General features: G+C 43.6%; 1 protein-coding gene across 3 annotated transcripts; it reads left to right on the plus strand.

Annotated features, from left to right (window-relative positions):
* Window positions 1-6,864: 6,864 nt before the first annotated feature.
* VDAC1 (voltage dependent anion channel 1) lies at window positions 6,865-23,377 on the plus strand. 3 transcript variants are annotated; one of them, XM_069772525.1, is made up of 11 exons: window positions 6,891-7,006; window positions 8,085-8,197; window positions 8,936-9,022; window positions 13,633-13,702; window positions 14,284-14,333; window positions 15,105-15,257; window positions 15,348-15,400; window positions 17,616-17,843; window positions 20,900-21,050; window positions 21,526-21,583; window positions 22,411-23,377. In XM_069772525.1, exons 4-11 carry the CDS (start codon window positions 13,636-13,638, stop codon window positions 22,500-22,502), a joined length of 852 nt encoding a protein of 283 aa, XP_069628626.1. In that variant the 5' UTR covers window positions 6,891-7,006; window positions 8,085-8,197; window positions 8,936-9,022; window positions 13,633-13,635; the 3' UTR covers window positions 22,503-23,377. The 3 variants fall into 3 exon arrangements, with proteins under 3 accessions (XP_069628625.1, XP_069628626.1, XP_069628627.1); XM_069772526.1 differs by lacking the exon at window positions 8,936-9,022; XM_069772524.1 differs by lacking the exons at window positions 8,085-8,197; window positions 8,936-9,022 and having other exon boundaries at window positions 6,865-7,006.
* Window positions 23,378-23,898: the final 521 nt, after the last annotated feature.

The raw sequence follows: 23,898 nt of genomic DNA on the forward strand, positions 1-23,898 counted from the left end.
CAGTGTTACATTTTGTCTGTATTTGCAGGATTATTCAGTCAGGCAGCCTAAATATGACTTGATTAAATAATGACTAAAATAGAGCTGAACCACTCGCATTTTTTTGGCAAATATCAATCCAGTGTGAGTATTTTGCTGCCAAGCCCATTTGCTTCCAGCAGCGTTCTAGTGCTTAAACTTCATTTGTGAAGATAACAAAAAGAAGCATCTTCTTAGCTCCAGCCATTCTTGCTTGCCAAGGTGAATTTTCCTTGAGCATTTTACATGGCTATGAAACCTGCTCCTGTGCCAATGACGGTGGGCAGCAGCGAGCCCCAGCAGCTTCTTCCTTCCCTGAACCTCTTGTCCATCACTGCAGCTCCCTGGAAAATGCACCAAGGATGAGCCACAATTGCACTTTTGATACCTAACTAATCTGTTGTGTGAGGGCTGGTTTCTCTTGAACCAGTTTTCAATGTGAAATGCTGGATATCTTCATTTTCTGACCACGTTCTTGCCCGGGAACACCCAGCAGCGAAGTGCGAGCTGTGCTCGGTGGCTCTGGCCATCAGCATCAGGCTTTGAGGTTGCATTTCGGGAGGGTGCCCACAGAGTGACCCACTCCACACCTGACCCCCACCACGATCCAGCCCCACACCACGATCCAGCCCCACGGGGCCGCGCAGGTGTCATTGCAAGGTGCTTCGTGTCTCTGTGTTCCCTCTTCATTGCAAAAATGTTTCCTGGTGAGGCTGGAAAGGTTATTTGTGCTCTGCTTTGCAAACAGGTTCAGTAGCCAGTGGCTAGAAAAATCTCTCACCTAGAGGCCAGCTTCTGCCATCCCCGCTGCTTGTAACTTATTTGATGAATAGTTTTTTTCCAATTCTATTCGGCGGTCTGGTCCTGGACAAGTGGAAGTGTTATATTGTATTGCTAATAATCATGTTTGCAGCTCTGTAACCACAATGTGGAACACTTATCTGCCAAATTAATACCAATGCTTCCTGAATTTAAATAGCCTACCAATGATGTTTTGCTTGGCATGTATTTATTACCTATTTATCTTACATACCATATCTTCGCTGCTTCTCTAACATTGCTTTCAAGACAAAGACAATCATGTATATTTAGAAAATACGGTGGCCTGTGAAAATGTTGGGTTTGATTTTTCCTTTTCCTGAGAGGCGAAGGGGGCTGCCATGTCCTTCAACATCAGCAGAAAAAATGTATGCTAGGAGGGCATGACTTCAGCTTCTTTCCTCTTTTCTTCTCTGAAGATCTCTTTGGTTCCTGCAGTCACAGCTCTTGCAATGATGGCACACTTGATGCCTCTGTGTCACCCACCACTTCCTCGTGGTTACTGATACTGTCCGTGTTCTGTCCTCGAAGAAACAACTACTCCAGCTAGTGTCACCTGACATATTAAATTTCCAACTCTCCCCAAACAATTCAAGTTGTAAAAGCCATGACATCTGTTTTGACAGCCCGCACCCAAGGCTGAGGGTGCGTATCACCTTCCTCTCTCCCCTGCCCGGGGAGGTGCACATTTGCCTCCCCAGGGTGAAGATTTGACTACTGGGACCGCGGGAGCTTGTGCTCCTGCAAACAGCTCTGTTTGAAGCAGACTACTGGTCCAGGACAGGCGCGAGAGAAAGCGTTGCAGTCTTTGCAACTTTTGTTCGGGGTGAAAAGGAAAATATACAGTGATGGAGAGGCTCGTGGCTTTGATCATTGCTGGTTACGGGGAATAAAAACATAACCCAAAGGGAGTGAGCGAGGGGCGTAATAATGTCAGGTCAATCTCTTTGTTATTCTCCGAGATCAAAAGGAGCTGGGGGAGTTTAGCTTTTATTGCCTCCCCTTTTGTTTTTTGCTTTTTGCCTTTCTTCCTTAAAAATCAATACAGGTCTCTCTGGGCTTGTAACACCCCCGTGCCCCCCACCCCTGCTAGCCCCAAGCCTGCTGCAGACTGCATGCACAGCGCTGGTGTAGCACGCTGATCAGGGATGCCCACCGCCGTTCAGCCTGCTGGGTGCTACTTCAGTAGAAATGCTAAAACCAGGCTTTCTTCTGTGCTGTGAACTGGGATTTATTCTCTCGGTAGAGCTCACCCTGCCATGTTGATGAAGGGTACTTGGGTGCAGCCAGGAGAGAGCCCAAACAGGGCTCCATCGTGCCAGAGATGCGCTGATCCTCCCAGCATCCACCCACAGAATTCCACTAATAACATCTTTTTCCTTCATTACCTGGTGGTTTTGTCAGCATCACAAAGGACTGAGCCTGGTGCGCTGGGGAAAACCAGCCTCTGGGCTGGTTTATCTTGCTAAGGCAGAATATAAACTTCTGTGCGTCCGTATCTTGATTAAGTAGCTGAGCAGTGCCTGGAAATGCCAGGAGGGTGACGGACTGGACAAGCAGGGATGGGAAGGACCAGCGACCTTTCTGACCTGAGCCCTCAGCCCTGCAAACCCCCCCCAAAGTGGTTGTTTGCTGAGGTACACAGATAGGTGGCTGTGCTGCTGGTGGCAAATAGCTGCTCGTGCTCATTCTTGGGGACCAGGAGAAGCCCGTTTATGCTGGTCGAGGCAGAAATTGTTTATTATGATATACAGATGCCCCATGGAGCACCGGAGCTATGTAAGCGCCCCCGATGCAGTGTTTTCTGTGGTGGAAACAACCTGTCCTCTGACACGGGAACAGCAGGCAGTAAGGGCTTGCCTCAGCAGCAAAATCTGGTTTGAGTTTGTAAGTGTAAGAGGCATGAAGATGTGTTTAGATAGAGTGATACCTAACTGCGAGGCGTCCTCACTTATTTTATCATTCCATCAGCATGTTCTTGACTGATTATGAATTAATTCCTTGCAAGTTAACAAGCTGAAACCGTTTTTGTTATTAAAGAGGGCCAAATCAAACTCTACTGAACAAATACATCTTGGGTCTAGAGCTAATGAGTTTTTCAGCTGTTCAAACATGTTATGTGATACAAATGAAGCTGCAGTTGAATTAGACCTAGCTGTTCATGTAAAATTCACAAGCTGCAAATGAGCAGCAGGGCAATTTTTTCTCACAGCTTCATTTTAGGCAGCTAAATTCTTTTGGGAAGCAGAGGGAAAAGTGACAGTTTTGCATAGTTTAGCTATATAAATGTGCTTAATGAAAACAGTATTTACTGATCCCATTTTATGAAGGAACTGAATCAGAAGCATACTTTGAAATGCAGAAGGGCTGATCCTCCCATGCCTCCTGCCTTCTCACCACTAACTGCCGTACAAAACAAATGTAGAGCTGCACCCCATCAAAAAGAGCACAGGGCAGAGCGCGGTGGGGAGCCCAGCCCCGTTACTATAACCCGATGTTGTCGGTACCTGCAGTGAAACTTTACTGACCTTGAGTTATTCCCAGTTCATTCAGTATGAAACAGTACCAGAACCAGGGCCACGGCTATATCCATTAGTGATACAGGACAGAGCTTAAAAATAATCCTTTGGCTGACACGCAGATTTATATAACAAAGGGTGGGTCAGTTCCAGATTTTCCAGCAAACTGGTGTTAAATAAGCCTCTCCGAGTGCTCGAGACCTAAAGCAAGGAACATTTAGATGGACCTTGTATCTGAATTATTTGTGGCATTATTATTTGTCAAATCCATTATTATGGATTCCCTTTTATTCTAGTCAAATAGTAAATCCTAGTAAAATAAAATTAATTCATTTTATTCTGGTAAAATAAATTAAGATGTAGCATTACCCAAACCACAGGTTGCCAAAATAAAAGGAACTGCCGTTTTAGACCATTTCAGTGATTTCTTATACTGTTGAAGGAGTCTCTAAAATTTAAACTGAAGTCACAAGCACAGATTTTCTCCCTTGAGAACATTGAGCGTAATCCTTCAGTTCATCTGGCGCTCGCCAGGATAATCTACAGCTCATAGCCTGTATGAAAAATAGAGCCCAACAGAGCAGATGACACTGATGCCCAGCTCCATACGAGGAGATTTGCTGCCATCTTTTGGTAGATGCACGTTCCACAAAGTAATGAAAAATTATCTCTGCACAGATACTAAACATTTTCTCCCTCTGCTCATTCTTAGCCCACCTGCGGCATCCCCTCAGCCCCTACTGCAGATGCAGCCTGTGAAAATTTAATCTCAAGCATTGAGACCCCCAAGGAGACCCTGAGCACCCCGAGCGGGCCTATGGGGCTGGGAGGGCTAAGTGTGGGGCAGGGGTCCTGGGTGGTTTCTTCTTGGTCTTGCTGGTGAAGGGGAAAAAGGGGAAAAATTTCTTTACCGAGGGGGTTGTCAGACATTGGAATAGGCTGCCCAGGGAAGTGGTTGAGTCACCATCGCTGGAGGTGTTCAAAAAGCGCATAGACAAGGTACTCCAGAACATGGTTTAGTGGACATGGATGATGGTTGGACTCGATGATCTTGAAGGTCTTTTCCAACCTAAATGATTCTATGAAAAGCTCAGGCAGAGACTGTGAAAGCCCAGAAGGAGGAATCTGAATGCTGGGGAAAACCAAAAAATGTCAAAAGCAGGGTAAATAGCACGTATGCAAGAGGGATTTTCAAAATAACGCGGTGAGGGCTTGACTCCTGCCTCGTTGCTGCTGCTGCAGGTGCCAGTCAAATGTTTCCCTGTGCCCGTAGAAGAGGGGACATCCCGCGAACCGTCTGGCCCCCCACATCCATCAGCACCTGCAACAGGAACGGGCAGGCAGCAGGCTGGCCCTGCGGTTGTGGTCACGTCACATGCTGGCTGCGATGGATCTCTGCCTGTGTCCTGCCTCTGACCATGCCGCAAGTCCTTTGTGGTATAAAAATCTGAGCTAGAGAAAGGCTGTGGGGAACGGGCTCCAATCTCTGCGTGCCTGCAGGTAATAAAAGAGTTTTTTTATGCCTGGAGGTGATAAAAGAATATATTTGAGAAGATGGGGTGGCAGTTGGGACAATGCTAGGGGAGGGAGCAAGGCAGGGAGGCAGCGCTCTATAAATCACGCTCGTTGTTGTGCGATTTACCTTTGCAGAGGGCAGGTTGAGGAATTGCTGCTCAGGATGAAAGTGCACTTTGTGGTTGAGCCACAGGGGTGATGGGGGGTGTCCTGTGCCCCTCTCTCCCCCTCTGACTCTCGGGCGACGGGGTGCAATGCACCCTAGCAGAAAGCTGCCCAGCTGTTTTTGCTGGGCTAGGTTTTTTCATGGGACAACGAGTGAAATCAGCCCAGGGCAGGCTCCAGCAAGCCCCAGAATGCGGGTGAAGAGGGAAGGCTGCGAGCAGGAGAGCCAAGAGACTGGCCAAAGCCGACACTTCACCCTGATTTCAACTCCTGTGGTCTGGTGATGAAACCCGTGCTTGTAGAGTTGCCTTGGATCAACAAAATGACTGTGTTTAGAAGTAACTTTCCAAATTTGAAAGAGACCTCTTGTTTCTGTTGGTTCCTATCCTGGTGGCAGGCTGTGCACTTTATTTTAGTGCAGAGATGGTATCGGGCACAATTACTTCAGCCTTTGCTGCCACAGCTGCATTTCCAAGGTCTGCATGTGGCTACGCGCAACCCTTTCCCCTCTACCACCCCATCACGAATGCCAAGAAATTCCTGAGATTTCACTGAATCCCACGCAACACTTCATTTATATGTTTCTGTTCAACATGAAGCCCCTTGCAAGGTTTATTTAGTTTGAAAACTGACTCAAAATTCACAAGTGCCTTGTGTGTGTGCTCCAGTTGTGTTTCTGAGCAGGATGACTCCGACCTCTGCTCCCAGCCGTGCACCAGTTGCCCGCTGCGGGTACAGCCCTGCTTTCTGAAGAAATGCTGCTGGGAAAGCAAAGGCATGAACCAGGCGAGAGCACGAAACTGCCTCTCGCCATCCCTTGCCACTGTGCAAGGGAGAAAGAGTAGGAAAGAATTCACTGTAAAAAAAAAAAAAAGTAAATACGAGTTCATGTGGGTGGGATGTGAATTCTTAGCAATGCTTTCCTTTTCTAACAAAAACGTCCCCTGGATGCTGGGGCCAGAAGGGTGACTATCAAGACCACCAGCAGTTTCCTGGGTGGGATGATTCTCCTGTTTATCTTGTGGGTGATGCTCTGAGCTCTCCGGGAGCCTCCAACAGCGGAGGACCGGTTTTGTATCTCCTCCTGAAAGCAGCACAGCTTCAGCCTCTGTTTCTCTCCGATAGCGGAGCACTCCCCACCTGACCTCTTGTCACCGGGAGAATTTTGTTCTGGACTCAGCCCCAGCTTCCCTGTAAGCCGTGAGGGCCGATTCATGTGTCCGAGCGGGAGTCAGGAAAGATGTGAAGCTCCCTAATTCACCGGAGCATCTCTGTGCCCCGTGGCGGGTCCCGCTCTGGGAAGTCTTGCTGCCTCGCTAACTCCCCATCCCTCCAACAGCTCCTTCGGACCCTCGCCATCACACATGCCTTCACCTGCTCAAAAACTCTCTCCCAGGCTCTCCTTTCCTTCTCTCCAGCCGCTCTTGGCTCAAAGAGGGATATCGGGAATGGGCATTTTTGACTAGATGGGGAGGCAGGATTTGACTAATTCTAGGTAATTCTAATTTAACTAATTCGAACTAAGTGGGGAGTTCCCACCACAGCTGAGGATGCCGCTACCCGGAGCTCCCCGGTCCCGGAGACTGCGGATCCCCCGGTAGCTGCAACCGGTGCATCTCTGGGATGCTGCGCCCCGGGGGGGTCCCGCTGACATCTCGGGGGAGCATCTCCCGGTGCCGGTGCCGTTGCCGTTCTCGGAGAGCGGTACCCGGCAGCGGGATCCCCTTCCCTCCCCTCCGTTTCCCACGGAGCGGGTTCCCGGTACGGCGGCAAGTCCCGCCCCGCCGCCCGCCCCCTCCCGCCCGTTCCGTCCCGTCCCGTCCCCGCCCGCCGTCACGCAGCCGCCGCCGCCGCCGCAGAGCCCGGGGAGGCGCCGGGCAGGGGCAGCCGCTGCCGGAGGAGGAGGAGGAGGAGGAGGAGGCCGAGGGGGGAAAGCGGGACGCAGGCGGCTGCTGCCGCTGCCGGGCCAGGTAGGGCTGGGAGCTGGGGTCCCCCCGGGGGTCCCGGGGATCATCCCCGCGTCGCCCCCTCCGAGCCCCGGGAGGGGGGAAATCCGCGGCAGCCGGTTACGGGTGATGGGTGGGAGCTGGGGGGATATCGGTAGCAACCCGGGAGGTTTTTGGTTTGTTTTTTTTTTTTTAATTGGAGCAGGGGAATAACTGTTTTCTTACGTAATGCCGGGCGTTATGAAATTAGGGCCTGTTTTTGGGGGTGACGGAGGGCGGCGAGGCGGCGGTGGTAGCGGGTGCCGACACGCGCCCGTCTTCGCGCGACGCCGTCGGCTGTTCCCCGGGAGGTCGAGCACGGGTCCATCCGGACGCTGGTCCCGTGATGGGGATTTAAAGGCCGTTCGGCCACGGAGGTGGGTGGGTGAAGGTTTCTTGGCTTCCGCAAGCGGGGATCGTTTTGCACGTTCCCGGGGGAGCAAAGGTCGCGGGCGGCCGCACCTGCCCGGATTTAGCACCGTTGTAGCGCTGACGTCCCTTCCACCTCGCTCGTCCACGCCCCTGGCATCTTTTTTGCGGGTTGGCAAATTCATCCCGATGTGCACCAAAACCCCAAACCCCACCCCAAGCAGTCAAGCTGATTTTTGTTTCGTTTTTATTCTGCTAATTCTCAAAAAATAGCTCTTTACTCAGGGGAGGAATAATGTCAGTTTAAAAATCTGGAGGACTCGGTTTTCCCCTCCTGAACCAAGCAGGGAGCGGTGTGCAGCTGCAGCAGCAGCGGTGCGAGTGCCTCCATTCTGCCTCGTCACAGCCCTGGCTGGGAACAACTCTGGCTGGAGGGTGAAAGACTCATTCAGTCTTTGGGCATTTGTTAAAAAAAAAAAAAAAAGTAACAAAATTTTCTGAAAACGAAGCGGAGCTGACTCATCCTTACTGACCGACGCAGGGTTGTGTCTCTGGGGAATATTTATAGTGATACCCACTGAAACAGATCCCATCTTGTTTCTGGGGTGGTCTAGTGAGGATCAGAAGCGGGTTGCAGTTTGTTTGGTTCGGTGCCGTGGATGGTTGAATAATCACCTGTCTCATGGCGTTTCAGCTCTGAAATTTTGTCAGAATTCCTTCGAAAAAGGGCTTTTGCACTATTGAAAAGACATCCTAGAACAATCCCTCCTCCCAGCACTCTCCATTGAGGGTTTACGCTGATCCACGGTCTGTACCTTTTCTTCCTGCCCACGTTTCGGGTGGTGTGGGGGGGTGTGATGGTGCGTGGGATGCCGCCGTCGGTTGCCATAGCAGCAGGAGCGATGTCCCCAGCCCCCGGCTCCCTGCGGGATGCAGTCGGGGAAGACAGCGCAGGCCCTCCTGGCTTTGGCATCTTCTGCAGGTAGAGAAAGCCCCATCCACCGGCTCCGTAGCCCGAGCTCCGGTGCGGTGGATGCTCCTCTTCTGTGCGAGGAGAGCGAGCTGTCAAATGACGCTGGAAGACAAAATGCCCTTTTCGTTAGTCATCCCCATTGATCTGGCACTGGGTGTTCCCGCAACGGGGCCGGGAGCGAGGGATGTGTGCCTTCTTGAGCGCTTTGCCGGGGCGTGCGCCAGCCTTGCCCCTGCGCCGTGCTGGTGGCACGGGGTGGGACAGCAGCGCTGCTCGTCTCCTCCTCTGCAGGTGTTTGAAAGGAACAGATAGTTAACCCGAATGTCTAATTTAACGTATAAGGTATGTGGTTCTTTGTTCTTGCGGTTTTAGTAACTACAGTAGCTATGGCAGGCTGCAATATCCCCCAACTTTGTTTAGTTGTTACTTCTATGTGATAGTTTAATAAGGGGTTGCTGTACAATGTTGTCGTTCTTCATTTATACCCATACAATTAAGAGCAGGCTCTTTCTTTCTTTAATTCCATAAATATTAATATAGACTAAATAATAATATTTACATTTGCTTTTCAGGGGTTTATCTCCTCTGTTCTCCTGTGTTTATTGGGCTACAGAGATACCGCATAAACCAATCTCTGAAACCTAAATCTGCTCCATCATGTATGTAGTTCAAAAGCAAAGCTGCGGTAGGAAGGCTGTGATCCTACGAGTGTCAGAGGGACGCTGCATGGGTTTACTAATACCTGCATGAAAGAAACTGTGGACTCCTGAGTCTTAAATTTTGAGTCATAATGGTGCATGGATTATACAACGTCGGCACAGTAGCAAGTTGGGGCAAAAAGTGTTGTTAAGTATTGTGTCCCATAATGCAGAGTGTTTACAAATCACGTGCTTATACTGGCTTCTCAGAAGACTTTTGAATGTGCCGAACTTGATGTTTGACCTCAGTGGGACTACTCATGTGTTTACAGTTAAGCGTATTTTTAAACCTCTGCACAATTAGGCCTTCTGAACCTGATTCAAAGCAGACCGTAGTCATGACTTGAATGGATTTGAGATCTGGACCATAAAACCCAAACTGTGGAGCCAGCACCGTGCTCACCTGGCAGCCCGGGATGTCGGACGGTGGGACAGGGACACCGGTGCTGCGCGGAGCTGGTGACTCCGGCCAGCCTGCTGTGGCGTGCGGAGAGAGCTGGGCCCTGTTCTGCCCGAGAGCAAAAGCACCGTCCTTTGTGGCCTATTTATTGATACAACATGTGTTGGTTGGGAAATGACACTGCACAGGCTGGGGGTCCAGAAAGGTGCTTAGAAGTTGCTTCATACCAAGGAATAATTTTTCCTTTAATGAAGGAGATAAATGAGAAATAAATCAGGGTTTTTTTGATCTTGAGGCAAGAGACCCTAGTGTGCTTTTTTCCTCATGCAGACAGACTGTACCTGGTCTCATAACCCGATGCTGTCTGTCCCTCTCAGCTCACAACGCAGGTGGGATGTGTCCCTGGCAGCTGTTACGCATCAGCTCTGCGCTTACTATCTTTTCAGGGGTACCGCTTGTGGAGACGGGGACCTGAAATGTTTAGAACTACTGTTATCATCAAGAAATGGTACAAGAGTTCAAATTTATGAGGGGAAAATGTGGCTAGGGTAAGGTTAAATCCAACCTTTTTATTTTCTTAGCCTTGAATCCAATAGATTCCCATTGTCTTCATGGGAATTTTATTCTTATAATTAATTTTATTCTTATCTTAAATTTTTAGGTTGCTATTCCCCCTCAGGTAAATATCATAAAGTTGGTAAGTCTGTAGGGCAGCTTTAACTGAAGCACATAAGAGAGTTATCAAGCAGAGATGAGTTTTTCTTTGGTTGCAGCCAGTCCTTACATTTGCCAAGGGTACCCCAGGGTTTTGCTGCCTATTGGGCTGATTTTGATTTAATTGCCCAGAACTGCATCGTAGGATGAAAACTTTGCCATCTGTGACACTGGAAAATACACAGATTTGGCCTGCTGAAAGTGCTTCGTCTTTAATGAAATCTTCACTAGGGCTGGCTCTTGGGTCCTGCAGCTCCAGAGGAAGCTTCCTATTTTCTCCCTGTGGCAGTTATAAATCAGGCGCTCGTGGCGGTGGTCCTCACAGCAGCTCTTGGAGATAACTCCTCAGTTCAGATTTTCTTCAGTCATGACTCGTGCTATGGTATTTCCTACTCAAGAAAAAATATTTTCCTACTTAGAACACATTATATGTATTCTACTTGGCCTGCTTTGTGCAGGAGTTGAGGTGCACAGTCACTCTGAGCTATTTGCATGGTTGGACACAGATAAAAGCAATGAATTCATTTCAGCTCTAACCTAATCTGAGTTAATGTGCTGGAATCCCACTGGTGAAAAGCAAGGGCACTTGGCCATGGCCATTCCTTGATCCTTTAAGAGTTTGAATCCCTGTTAAGCATGCTTGTCTTACAACCTGCACTCACACAGGATGTAATCAGTTTTGTTTTCCATCTGTTAAAAAAGAGGCTTCCGATTAGTCAGTGCAAACAGAAATAATTATTTTTGTTCTTGCTGACAACAGCAAGGTTAACTACCACGTACCTAGCTCGTAGTGTTTTTCACGCTCAGCAATTTTAAACACCTTGCTCTGGGTGCATTACATGATTTGCCTTACGACCGGCAGGGATTTGGCTTTCAATATTGTCCCTTAATTATAGTAATTGCCTAAGTGGAGATCTCGACGTCTCCCACTGTCCTGCAGCCACAGCCCAGACTGCAGCAGTGGAGCAGCCTGTCACAGCTCATCCAGACGACGAGCCTGACCACATCCAATGGAGAAATACACAAACACCAGTGGGAGCAAAACTTGGCTTCATGGCTTGGAGGAGGGAAAAAACATAACCTACAAAATCCAAACCAAAAGCACACAGCATTCAGTTTTCAAGAAAATATTTTGGTTTTATGAAGTGACTCAAAGGGACTGTTGGTAAAATAGATTTGGTAGATTCCAAAGTGCAGCTGGCAGAGCAGTGCATTATCCAAACCAATGCTTATTTGATTTTCAAGTGTAGGATTTTTAACATTTTTAATTTTTGATGATGCTAAATGGAAATACCCATCAGAGGGTCTCATGAGACTGGGTTGCTCTGGCAGGGAAGAAGCACTTTCTGAACACGTACAGCCCTTAGTGAATCCTGCCACCCGTCTCCTGAGTGCTGCCTTAGCTCTGACCTTAAGGTATGATCTCCAAGCAGGGCATTGTACTCTGCTTCTAGTGACTTTAACAAGGAGCAGAGGAATTACTTAAAGAAATCTATCTGTTAATGCTTGGTTTGGGGTTTTTTTTGTGCATATATTTTTTTTTTTCTTTTTTCTTTTTTAAAGGCTGGTTTTGTATATAAACATTAAAGCCCTGCTTTCATGTTTGCACAAAAAAACGGAGACACACATTTAGGTCTCATAGAAGCAGCTAAAACTGCTTTGGAATATAGATTTTTTCTTTTTCCTTTTTTAAAATTTAACTGTTTAGCTGCTTATGCATTTGGGGCTGCGTCCTATTACTGAACTACAACTGGAAAGAGATGACATGCATCCAGGTAGTCTCTGCAACTGAAGCTACATCATAGTATGCACCCTTGTATCCTACTTTATATATGTTCTGAGAAGACTTTGCTTTTATTTAGCTACCAGATCTGTTTTGTTCCCTCTAGGATAGGGATTCTTCATTTATGCAATAGCACTATCCTGCTTTAACAGGCAACAACTTGTTGGATGGAGTGCTTGAGGTGCTGAGTGACTGCTGAAACTCCCTATCTGATATTCGTGGGGTGGTGTGCTTGCCCAGAGACCTGCATCCAAGTCTACAGCCAGAAAGCCTATTAACAGCACCTCTCATGTTCAGAGCTAGCTGTTTTGTTTGTGGTTTAAAGGAATACTTTTCTACTAACGTTGAATAGTCTGGAGTAAGGATTGGCAGGCAATTTTTTTTAAACATTTGCATGCTTGTGTAATAAACTGCTTATTGCTTTTGTATAACCAGAAAGTTTGGGAATATGGAATTTTATTGCAACATCTGGTATTGAGAGGACCAGCTTTATAAGTATGATTTATCTCCTTTGCTTTTTTAAAATTACAAAATCTTGTCTATAAAGACAGAAGGTGTACACCATTTCAGACTGTTTGACTTCGCTCCCCTAGAACAAATTACTGTACTTGGATAAGAAAGTAGATTTGGTTGGTTTGTTCCTCTCAGGATCCTATTTCCTCCTCCATATGTGATGCGACAGTTTTCTCAGTGGCAGAGAAAATGGGATGCATTCACATCTCTTGCAGGAGGCCACTGAACTAAGAATGGTCAGGGCCTGCTGAAGGTGGGAAAGTGAGGACCTACATGGCGACGTGGGCATCCTTACCAAACAAAACGTGATGGAGAAAGCTGCCCCTGCAGTGTCCACAGTGTTGGGCTGGTGCCTCGCTCCAGCCTTTGCAGAGAGCTCTCTAGGCGGCATTTGGCTGCTGAAGTGGGGTTGTGCCTACCCTCCTGACTGCCTGACTTCTCAGTGTAGCATCCCTTCAGTCTTAATTTTTCTCAGCAAGCTCATTTTTTTCCCAGTTGATGAACAGAAAAACACTTAAAGGTCAGTGTCTAAGGAGACATCTTAACCCATTAACAGCAGTAGCAAAGTCAAAGAAAACTGAAGCAGAAGAATGACCAGTTGTCGATTTTGCTAACGTGCTATCCGTTTGCTGCTCTGAATTAGGGGGAGAGAGATGCTCCTGATGCTAGATGCTTGTCCTAGTTAGATTTCCTGAGTGGATGACTTGGGGCCCTAATGCTTTGCATCAGAATGCATAGATCCGTTGCAAGTAACAGGAAAAATGTTTCCAAGAAATGGTTTTAAAAAAAAGAAGTTGTTCATTCATGCAGTTATACTGATAAGACAACAACAGTGAAGTCTTCGGAAAGGCACAGACAGTTTATCTTTTTTAAAATATATATTAATATATATTTAATATATATTTTTTAATATATATTTGTTCTGCAGCCTGTTTCTCATCCTCGGTGGCAAATGCATGGTAATTGCTTCTGCTGGCTAATGAGCAAAATCAAATCACACTGTTTGCTATAGCTACTTTCTTCAGGCTGTACTTAATTGATAGGTGGTGGATAGAAAATAAAACTGGCTGAAATGGGCTTAAGTTTCTTGTTGCGTAAATGAATGAAATAAGTTTCTGAACACTGTAATTTCCCCTTTCTTTTTTTTTTTTTTTTCCCCAGAAAATGGCTGTTCCACCTGCTTATGCTGATCTGGGTAAATCCGCCAGAGATGTTTTCACCAAGGGATATGGTAAATAAAGCCAAAATAAATTTGGTCTTTTGCTGCCTACCTGATTCCTGAAACTGTTGGGATTGTATTACTTTTTTTCTGATAAATATTCCAATAATTTCCATTAGAATCCAGAGAATTTTCCATCATAGCTTCACATTGCCCTTGCTGTCTAGAAAGGGAGGGTAACTTACTTTTTTTTTGACAAAATTCTTCCTGTTGCCTGTAGGACTGTTCTCTGTTTTGAAAGAAAATTGTGGGTTGTATTTTGACTGTTTCCTTGTATGATGAATAGGATCATTGATGCCAGTAGTTTTCTTACGAACAAAATGCTGCTGCTTAGTATGAATAAAGACATTATTACCTAATTTGGTCCTGATTATATTGCTGAGGTCAGTAGGATTAATCAATCAGTTGAGTGCTATCTGAAGTGAGTACGCGGTGCATAATCTGCTTCATAAAAACACATAGTTTGATAACTGTACCCTTGGTTTATTTTTTTAATAGTTCACAGGAGATTTAGAAGGGAGTTTTACAAAATAAATCAGAAATGTTTTTCAAATTAACATATATATAACTCATACTTTTTACTCATCTTCTAGGTTTTGGCTTAATAAAACTTGATTTGAAAACAAAATCTGAAAATGGACTGGTGAGTTTGGAAAGATATTGAAATCCAAAACATTGCAGTGTTCTTGTGTTTAGTCTATATTTCTTTTTAAAAGTAGAATCCCTTACCCTCCCCTTACCATTTTTCAGATATATTATAACCTTGCAAGTTACTCTGCATTTATAATTTTTGTATAATATACGAGACTGTGCACAAATTAGAGTAGAAGATACAGTGAAGGGCTCCTTTGCAGCCATGCTAATTGCTTACTGTGAAAATTGTGTTGCTATTTGAGGCCATCGCCACGGCCTGTGCTCGGAGGAAGTGTCAGTGCTTCCCTTCTGTCTTCCCGGATTGAACGAGCAGAAATATGCTGGTTTCTGAATGCGCTGCACGCTCTTTTTCTTAGCAGTCACTAAACAAGTATAGTTGCAATGCAACTGTGTATTGGAGCTAATCTTTAGACCCTATCTACGAAGCATTTGCAGACTTGCATGCTGATTCACAGATGCACCTTGTACAGACTAGCACCTTATTCTGTGTTATGCTGCTGGTATGGGTTATCCGCAGTCCTGTCTGATACCCATTCCCTTAGCATGCAGTGTTTTTTCTCCCTGACAGTGAAATTTTTTGTGGTGCCAGGGTGTGTTGGTATTAATGACTAGCAAACATGTTCTTAAATCTTCTGAGAAGTCTGCAGTATTGAATAATATCCCAAATTATAATGACTAATATCTTCTACAAGTATAAATATTTACCTGCGTGCAAATATATATATATAATGTATATATACAATTTTTTTTTTCCTTTTAGGAATTTACAAGCTCAGGTTCGGCAAACTCAGAAACAAGCAAAGTTAGTGGTAGTTTGGAAACAAAATACAAATGGGTGGAATATGGATTGATGTTCACGGAAAAGTGGAACACCGACAACACACTAGGCACTGAGATTACTCTTGAAGATCAGGTAATTTTTGGCTCAAAAGATGCAATTTAAAAATTAACTTACGACAATCTCTAATTATGAATCCAACCAGTGAAATTCTTTTCTGTTCAGCTTGCACGTGGCCTGAAGCTGACCTTTGACTCCTCCTTCTCTCCTAACACTGGGTAAGAAGTGAGTAAGCTTGAGTGTCAAAAAAAGGCATTTTTTTATTTTAGTTTTCCAGAATACTGTCTTGCTTCTTTACTCCTTCTGTCCTAAGATATCGAGACAGTTAATAATCAGCCTGTGTGTGATGAAGTCATGTACATCTGATTTAAATCTTAGTATTAACAATCCCTTTTTAATCCTAAGCTACAGCAAGCACACTTTTAAATACAGTAACTTGAAAATTATAGTCAGAATTGGGGTGGGAAGAAAAGGTTTTGTTTGCACTCCTGTTGTGTATTTCTGGCCATGTCAGAGGATGAGCTACTGTCTGAATAAAAGCCCTAAACAAGTCAGCTGTAATGCAAAGCTTAACAAGCTCCAGGAGCCAGTTGGCCATGGCTCTAATAGGTCGACACAGTAATTGGGCTCTTCTCCCAAGCTGAATTTATCATCTGAATTCTTGCTGGCCACAGCACGCCTTGTTGGTGGATGAGTATTTCTGACACGGCGATTGGATGCCACGTTTTATGTGGGCCAGAGGGATTAAGCAGCAGCTGTAGGTCTAGATGTTGGTTTATTTTTTTCCCCTGATTATCTTTTTGTAAGCAGTGCTGCCAGTGAGTCAAAATATTCTGCACATTAGCTTCCCAGAGCAGTACACTGCACTGCAGGCTGCCGGGGTTACAGTCCCAGTGGAGGTTTCACCCTGTCTTCTAGATTGTGTCCTGCATTGTAAACTGCTTCCAGTCCATTCCCAATTCTGCATTAAGTAGATATTTTTGTATTTGTTAACCAGAATAATCTCTAGTGTTTGTTGATAATTATTTCTTAGCTGGTAGGAATCTTAAATAAAGAAGAAAAAACCTGTACGAGAATGACAAGTTACAGGTCTATAGCTATTTCTTAGGCACCTCAGACACTATAGTATCTGAGTTATAACTGTTGTGTGGGAGGACTATTATAACTTGAATAAATGGAGTGAGATTCAATCCTGGTGTGACCTGGTTTAGGTTGACAGGGATGCATTATGTCTGAATATAAGACACCTTCTCCCCCTTCCTTACTTACTGGCTGTGATGAATCTTTCAACAGGGAAAGTCATTTTTAGGAGTGCTCCGTGTTAGCCTGTCCTGTTGACTTTGGTGGGAGAGGTACCGCTGACTTTTACAGAAGTTGCAGATGAACTAATGCTGAGTGCTTTTGGCACTCCTGCTCTTTATTTCTGATTTTGCAAAACACAAGAAATTCCTGAGTCTGAAATAATCATAATAAAAAAGAGAGCAATCTCTATGTGGGTCTGATACAGCATTGAAACAGTTCTTGGAGAATGTTTTTGCTAGCTGAAGTGAAAGGTTGATTTGAAATTTCAAATTAGCCTGACTTTTCCAGGAAGATATCAGTAAAAGATTTGGTCAAAGACAGAAAACGCTTGTAAGGTAAAAAGAGAAGAAAAAAATCTTAAGTAAGAGTAGCTGAATATATTAGATGTAACTCTCGTGCCTTGTGAGGGTCAGCACCCTTGATGTAAACCAATCTAAGGACACATGAGAAAACACTGCTCTGGCCAGTAATATAAAAATAAACAAGTGACTCGAGAAAGTTTATTTCTGTGTTACCTGGCAGCCTTTCTAATGGCTGTAACCATTAAACTTCATAAAGCATCCAAAGGAGAAAAAAAGGTGTCAGAGCCACTGAAGCAACCTACTTCCTTAGCAGCAGAGACTTTCCCTCAGGAAGCTGGAGACAAAGTAGTGATTTCTTGACGTCTGTCACAGTAAATGAAATTACCCAGTTCACTAGGATTGTCTAAAAATTGTTTGTTTGAGACAGGCCAACTACTATTGACTTTCTGTGGCAAACCTGTAAACTGCTACATTTCCCATTCCTTCCCTGCATCTACCAAACTTCCAAAACCATCAGATTAGTTGGATGAGGATTTGGTTTTGTCACCTCCTGTCTGGCTTATTGTGCTGCTGCTTTTCAGAACACAGCCCAGAAGTGCTTATTGGGGTGCCACACTGCATTTTATTGCTTGATTGCAAATAATTCACTGTAGCTGAATTAGGGTTTTGCAGATGTGAAAGGTAAGAAGATGACATAACATGTGGCTCTCCAGGTATGTATACTTTGTCTTCAAGAACTATTGAACTGAGTTAAAGTAACTGATTTGATTGAATTGCTACCTACGAGCGTACTTTTTCAAAGGTACGAGATTCTTTCTTTTCTCTTTAGGAAGAAGAGCGCTAAAGTTAAGACAGGGTACAAAAGGGAACACATCAACATTGGCTGCGACATGGATTTTGATATTGCTGGTCCTTCAATACGTGGAGCCCTGGTGGTTGGCTACGAGGGGTGGCTGGCAGGTTACCAAATGACTTTTGAGACAACGAAGTCTAGAGTAACCCAGAGCAACTTTGCTGTTGGCTACAAGACTGATGAATTCCAGCTTCATACTAATGTGTAAGTATTGGCAGACAGGCATTAAAAAGGAATTTGAAAGGATTTTGCTGCTTACTAGAGCAATGAAAGGGACAGAGTTTCAGCAGTGGTGAAAGAGGGAATGGTATAGTTGAAATTACTTCTTCGTTTAAGATGGCAAACTGCATTTTTTTAGCTGCATTAACTTTTCTTTGAATTATGTGGGTGAGGGAGTGCATGATGGAAGGAACTGGAACTCACTGAGCACCTAAGCATCCAGTGTCTGTCTTTCTAACAGATACGGATTATTAGAATCTATTAGCGGAATAATAAAACAAGTGGGTTATAAAAATACTCTTTGTGAAAGTTGAAATAAAAGCAATGTCTTCCTTTTGCACATGTCAAAATCAAACCAAATGGTGATTTGATCTGTAGATGAAAGAGCTAATCAGGATGAACAAGAACAGGCAAAAGGGAACAAATGGGTGGAGATATGGACTGGGTTTGTTTTAGTACTGAAAGGGATATGGTGCAAAAATTTGTTTTAGTAGTATATCTCCTAATAATCTATTCATACAAGCATTTGTCCTTTCTGAATGCATGAATAGTGGGAAACCAGGACCAAATTCCATGAAAACCTTAATTTCTCTGTCTCCTGTTCCTCTTAAAAAAGCAATTTATGCCTTTGGGGAAGACATTTTTTTAAGATTAGGCAATCCCTAATCCATTCCCCCAGCCCCCCCTTTAGCATTCCCTTGGGTAATTGGATATTTTGCATGTAGCAGAGCTATTGCAGGCTGTTCCCATTTTGGGGGCTGAACAACTGTTCTGCCTTCCTGGAGCTGCTTCTTCAAAGGCTTTCTGTTCTGTTTCATGCTGTGTTGCAGAGATCTGATTTAGGAAGCTCACACTGCCTTACAGAACAATTGAACCTTCACAGCCCAGACAGTATGTTTGAAGGATTGCCAAAGCACAAAAATGTGGGCAGAAAACTTTAATCAAAGCAATACGCGGGGTCCCCCTCTGCTCAGTAGATAGGAGTTACTCCTTCAAGCACAATGACTTTCAACTTTGTCATACTGTAGCAGTTCAAAACATTGTATTATTGGCTTTTGCTATAAAATGCTGTAATTATTATTACTCTTAATTAAAGCAACAGCAGAAGATAACTTTATAAGAGCAGAAGGGGCTCAGATCTTACTGTACTGTTTCTTGGATTCCTAAGGGTCTGTTTCTTGGGTTGCTGTTACTGTATGTGGATGATAGATCAGCTTCAGGAGGATGCCTAGTTTGTTTATTTAATATTCATACTCTACCAATTGACAGGGAAAACCATAAATGTGTGATATGAATAGAAAACTGATTTGCTGATATTAATAGATTATTTAGGTATTTGATGTGTTTCAGCTTTGAAACGTGTCAGAGTTTTTATATAGTCCCAGAAACGTGTGTGTGGACCTCCCATCACTAGCCTGCTCGGTTGTTATCTCTAGACAGTTCAGTGTTTCACATGGGACGCTGTGGCAGAGCTGATAATTTAACTAGGTGGGGCTTGAAGCATCGTCTTTTGTTTCTGGTGTTTCACAGACCAGCTGGGGACTTTAGCAAGTTACTTTCCTTAATGGTGCCTTAATATATTCATTTTCATAGGGGGATAATGTGGTTTTTTTTATCTGCATCTGAAAAGTGTTATTATTTCTGTTAGACTTAAAAGGAGGGTTGACTTTTTAATTATTATTATTTTTTAATAATAACTAAAGGGAGGTAGGGCTGGATAATTTCTAGTTTTAAATATGACTTTCCTCATTTTTTAAGCATAGCTCAGACCGCCCCCCCCTAATGTTGCAGGTCAAGACAGAGCTGTGTGGGAACCTTGCACAAAATCTGCCTGTATAACCAGCTCTCCTCAGTCCTTTTTAATCCCTCCTTTTCTTGAGAGCCAAGCACATGCAGTTATATGTGAGCTTCAGTCTTATCTGAAGTAAGTATTGTAGTGTTTTTCTGGAAGAATTGCTCTAACAATTTAAAAGGCTGCTGCTATTGCTTGAACTTTTAAATAGGCATATCACTGCAATTGTTTGTGCAATTGTTATGAGCAGGAACATCAGGCCAAGGGGGTAAGAGTGGAGAGATTTCCCCCTTTTTAATCACTAGAGGTTTGGTATACTCTAATAATTGGAACCAGATTATTTCATAGTTTAGAAGTAATCATAAGTGTTTTATTTGCAGAGGTTTTCCTGTGGTTTAACGCCCATTTTGTGCAATACGCTTGTATCCCCTTTTAAGAAATTGAGTGAAAATGGAAATTCAGATGCTCACTGGTTTACAAGGAGTACAAGGCTTTTAGAAGTCTTTTGCTCTTGTTTTTATGATCTGCATGCTCTAATGTTTTGCATTTTATTTACCACGCTTTATTCCCTGTGTGACGCTGGTGTCAGTAGTAATTGGAAGTTGTGCTACTCTGTAGTGGTGGTAGAAGACTGTCATCCTTCAGTTGTTGGCCAGTGCTCTGCAAAGTAAAATTAGTTTCATTTCAGTTTCTAGTGGAGAGACATCTATGTACAGATGTACCGTAAGGACTACTGCAAATGGTATTCACTTGCAAAAGCTGATAGGCTTGGATATTAAATTGGCATCTTCACTTCTGATACAGTTCATCTGTGTCTGGTAAAAGCACGCTGACAAGGCAGCGTTAGGATGACTGCTCAGGTTTGGTGATTGGGGCACACTAGGGAGTCATAGGCCTGAGACAATAATTATTTCAGAGATACGCAGAGAAGAATAAATCTCTTTACTACAAAGACTCCCATCTAGAGGGAAGGGAAAATTGGAAGTTGTCATCATTAGTCTATTTCTGATAGATTGTCATGGCTTTTTTTTCAGTTTCCTAAGTTGTTTGTTGAAATATAGTAACTGTCAATGAATTTAAGCATTTAAAAACGATTTCAGAACCAGTCTGGCCTAATGTCTCTATCTTAGTTGTTATAGGGATGTTAAATGAGGTGTGAGTGAATGTTCTACAAATGTAGGTCTTACTGGAAAAAAAAGATGACTGTTTTGGGGTGCAGTTTAAAACTAGACTAATGCATTCCTTCCAGGAATGATGGAACGGAATTTGGCGGCTCCATTTACCAGAAGGTGAATGATAAACTGGAAACTGCTGTGAATCTTGCTTGGACAGCCGGTAATAGCAACACTCGCTTTGGAATAGCAGCCAAGTATCAGATTGACCCAGATGCCTCTTTTTCTGTGAGTGCTATGCATGTACATTTATAAGCATTTGAAAATAGGCTGTTGTAATGGAAATGTGAAGCAACCTTTATATCAGTGAAGTACGGTTTTGATGCAGTCCTATGCTGTATAGTTGGTGCATATATCCATTTGTCTTGGGTTTGGCAGCATGAGAGCAGAACTATTGGATTTTCCTTGAAGTGACACAGAATGACACAGTTTTATCGTATTATTGGGTGCTATTCTGAGATTTTTTTTCGTGTCAGTCTTGAAAAAGTTAAAAACTATGTTAATAAAAACATTATTTTCTATAGTGACTGTAGATTTGTTGAGATTTAGGATTTAAGTTACAGCAAAATTAACTCTAGGGTTTTTTATGATTTAAAACATGAAATCCTTTACCTGCTTAAAAGGTATTACTTAATTTTCAAGCAGGAAGGACTTTGAAGAAATATACTGAATTATTTACATATGGTATTTTTTTTCTTTTAAGGCTAAAGTGAACAACTCCAGTCTGATTGGATTAGGATACACTCAGACTTTAAAGCCAGGTAAGTCTATGCAGAAGGAATTCAGAATCAATAAAGTGGTATTTTAATCTTGAAATATCTGAGGGCTTTTTGTGACAAAATGTGATTGGTTTTGTAAGACTGCTGTTCTGCTTGGCAAGCCAGTGATGAACTTTTCCAGGGACTGCTCTGTTAATTTTGGATGTCTATTGGAAGCAGAATTATTACAGACTGCCCTCCACTGACCAGTCAGATACTTTTATGTTGACACAAAATACATCTACAATTAGGTGTTTCACAGACAAGTAAATGCATTTTCAGTACTTTCAGAGGCTTCCTATTACTGAGTTTATTTTGCTTGAAAATGTGACTTTCTGAAAGTCCCCTGGTCCAGGAAGAGGACAATCTTACTGCTGTGAAATTGGTTTTAATGTAGTCTAATAAATCTGCTGCCAGAATACCAAGCAGATTGACATGAGATATTATAGTAGACAGGGCTAGGGCCTTTTCACACCTAGATTTTAAAGTGGTTTAGAAAGGTGGGTATGTATCAAGGTCCCAATTTTTCATAATACCGGACTCTAAAATTAGATTAATCAGTAGACCAGCAGCAGTGAACTGACTCAGAGCTTTAATTACTTGGAGTGATAAAAAGCAGAATCTATCACCGTGGTTTATTGTAACTTTCAAAATTCAGAAAGATTTCTTATCTGCAAATTGTTTTAAAATGCCCAGTCCTTACAAGGCTAGCTGCCAAATTACGTTAACCTAGATGCCCAAATTAAAGCAGTAACACAGACGCACTGAACGTAAACCTCATTCCAAGTTTTAACAGTTGGTCTCTTCTCTCACTTTTCTCTATTTTGCAGGTATCAAACTGACATTGTCAGCTTTGTTGGATGGCAAGAACGTCAACGCAGGTGGTCACAAACTTGGTCTAGGATTGGAATTTGAAGCATAAGGAGTGATTCTACAATCACTAATTTGAAAATACAGCATAGCTACCTTCAGAATATAGTGTACCTTTCAATGTTTTATGTCTGGGATGCAAGTATTGCTAAGTATCAGTCCTGCTAGTCCTGGTTAAAGACAGCTAAGCTTTAAAAATGATGTTGTTACAGAAATGGAGACAAAAGCATAACCCCCCCCCCCCCTAATTCCAGGCTTTTTTTTTTTAATGTTATTGCCCATCACATCTGTCAGCTGCCACATGATAGGAAGTAGGAAGGTATTGATTACCTTTACTAACGTGTCGACTGCACAAGGAATATATTGATGTGGTATAAAAACTCGAGACATTTAAGAATCGCAGACCACTATATTGTACTGTTAATTCTGCAAGCAAAATGTTCCGACACTTAAGGTTTCAATTCACGATGGAATGTGCAAACTTGTCTGAAAAAGGGATTTTAAAAAATTTTTATTTAGATAGGTATTTCATGAATGGTTTATCTGATCTGGTTATCTTACACCTACAGCTGTCTCCAGAATGGTTTAGGTTGTCCACCTTGTATAAGTCCGTTGCAGAGGATGTTTGATGTGACTCAGCCAATACTACCTGTCCTGTGTTGTGGTTCCTTTCCCTTGCACTGACTGGAAAGCTTGTAAGACAGGGCCATAATCAGGGAAGAGTCTTTGTAACTGCAATCACATAGTTGCATCACTAAATTTAAAATGGACTTTTGTTTTATTACCACTTTTTTTTAGCAACTAAATGGGTACATTTTTAGAGAGTCTTCCATTTTGTGTGGAACTAGACCCCAAAATGCTGTACTTGACACTACTAAAAATGGATAAAAAACCCAAACCCAACTTGAATAAAATATTGAAATGTCACCTTTTACTTTGTCTTTATATTAATTGTGATAACCATTCCGTATTAATTCTTTGCTCCAGAAGCAGACTGCCAACATCTCAGTGCATATTTTGTGCCACACAAACAGAAAATACTTAGTAGATTTAAGTTGCAGACATGGCTGTTCTTAGTGCTCGCTAAGCTCCGGCAAATGCACATATGCATGTGTGTAGGTCATGGAGAAAACAAGATCATGTGGACTTGTTTCTCTTTCTTTCATTGCAGAATTCATTAAGTTGAATTACCTTCCTATGAACAAACAGGTGTGAGCAATGGAACAGTTATCAGTTGGGATAAACTTTAGTGGCTTTTCATTAAGACTTTGTATTTTTTCACACATAAGCAATCGACGTGGGTGGTGTGCAGATGGCAAGAGCATGTGCCTGATGAGGCAACGGTGTTACGACATCGTGAGACTCTAGATCCTCCTCAGCGACAGCCCGCAAATTGTGCAATGACGGCTGTCTTCCCCCTTATCACGAGCTATTCCGGAGTACTTCCT

Source organism: Haliaeetus albicilla, chromosome 27 (genome assembly GCF_947461875.1).
Source record: "Haliaeetus albicilla chromosome 27, bHalAlb1.1, whole genome shotgun sequence".
Lineage (NCBI taxonomy): Eukaryota > Metazoa > Chordata > Aves > Accipitriformes > Accipitridae > Haliaeetus > Haliaeetus albicilla.